We start from the raw sequence: 1599 nt of genomic DNA, 5'->3' as shown, positions 1-1599 counted from the left end.
TAATGACAGTCACAAAAGGCTCGAGCCCAGGATAAAGTTTTTCCTATCCCTCACAATAAACATTACGACAGACAGGTGGCAAGAGGCTAGGGCAAATCTTCAAACACACATGACACATCACCAGTTTGGACAACCCAAACATCCCGAGGTCATTGCAGTCAGGGAGATATTTGTAGCTTGGAGGGGGGGGGAGGTAGTGAGGGATGTGTTTTGTTTTTCTACAAAATATAGAAAGTTGCATACAACGTATAGTGGACTTTAATAGACAATCTACTTTCTACTTAACCCTATCCGTACATCGAGTTTTACTATCGTACCCATACGACGTGGGGAACTCTGTGCCACCACTTTTTCCAAAGAGGAAATTTACTCGTTAATCCGAACCTTACACTTTGCATAGCGGTCTGTCAAAATGATTTTTTGAGAAATACTGAAAGTTTCAAAAAGAGATCTTCGTACTGGAAGTATTGTAAAATGTGAAGAATACAACCCCGGGGGTACAAAATGACCCCAGGGCGTATGGATAGGGTTAATTAATGAACAAAAACATTCTAATTCTTTCCATAGGATTAATTTATGAACAAAAACTTTGTTATCCTTTCCAAAGGGTTAAATAATGAACAAAAACATTCTAATCCTTTCCGTACTTTGGGACTGGGCAAAGGACAGCGCCAGAGAGGACGGGAGCCCCAGGTCCTCCATCTCCACGCAGTCGTCTGGCAAACCACCTTGCGCTGAGCTTGCACAATCCGAGAACTGGGAATCTTCTCCTGTCTGCATCCTTTCCTCTGAGAACAAAATTATAATGTGAGGCATTGCGGTGAAATCAGGAGGCGCTCGTCAAAATAATGAGAAATCAAAGAAATGGGCATAACTTTTTCATTCACTACGATTTTTTTGTTTTTGGGGCTCAACACCTTTTTATGACCAATAAAAACACATTTCCATGACATTTTTACTGAAAAACGATTCAAGATACAAAATGTGTAATTTTTCAGTTTTCGAGGACTCTCAAGGTACTGAAGTTACCAAACTTTGGTGGCCATTTTCTTGCTAATTTTACCACAAAACCCAGGTGACTCCATTGCTTTCAGCAGCAAGCAGCACGACTTCTATTCAATATAGATAGGCATTTTTTCCATTAAAAGCAAGGAAAATGAATAAAAGCTTTGACGATACCAATAACTTCACACATGCCAAAAAATTGACAAGCGCCTGATTTTACCACATCGTGACACAAATTGAGTTAAGTTATACGGCGGTTTACGGATTAAATAGTAAATGACAAAACAATAGTTGTTAGATAGTTACATTTTGAAAGGGAGAAAAAAACTAAAACAATTTCGAAATGAAGAGAAAATAGAATTAAGAGTGGACTGCACCCGAGAAAACCAACAAAAACAAAAACAATAATTTTAAACAAAAAAAGAAAAAAAAAGTACATCTTTTACAGCACTTGCAACACTCACAAACAAGTCATAGAACTAAGTAAGTGAGACACTTCCACCCTAGAGCCAGCTTTCTCATATCATTCATGACCAAAAGCAAGGAAGCCTACAAATAAAATAGAACAGGAAAATGAAATGAACCTCACAGTAC

The 1599-nt window shown here is 38.3% G+C and overlaps 1 protein-coding gene across 1 annotated transcript in view; it reads right to left on the bottom strand.

Moving 5' to 3' along the window:
- Positions 1–628: 628 nt before the first annotated feature.
- The window catches only part of LOC101858362, a gene marked incomplete at its 3' end in the record, with an annotated part of 5116 nt that continues 4145 nt past the window's right edge, over positions 629–1599 (bottom strand). The window contains 1 exon segment of the mRNA XM_013088401.2: positions 629–788. Coding sequence (XP_012943855.2) covers positions 629–788 — 160 coding nt within the window.

This window comes from Aplysia californica, unplaced genomic scaffold, assembly GCF_000002075.1.
Source record: "Aplysia californica isolate F4 #8 unplaced genomic scaffold, AplCal3.0 scaffold00736, whole genome shotgun sequence".
Taxonomy (NCBI): Eukaryota; Metazoa; Mollusca; class Gastropoda; order Aplysiida; family Aplysiidae; genus Aplysia; species Aplysia californica.
This window is presented reverse-complemented; position numbering and strand designations above follow the sequence as displayed.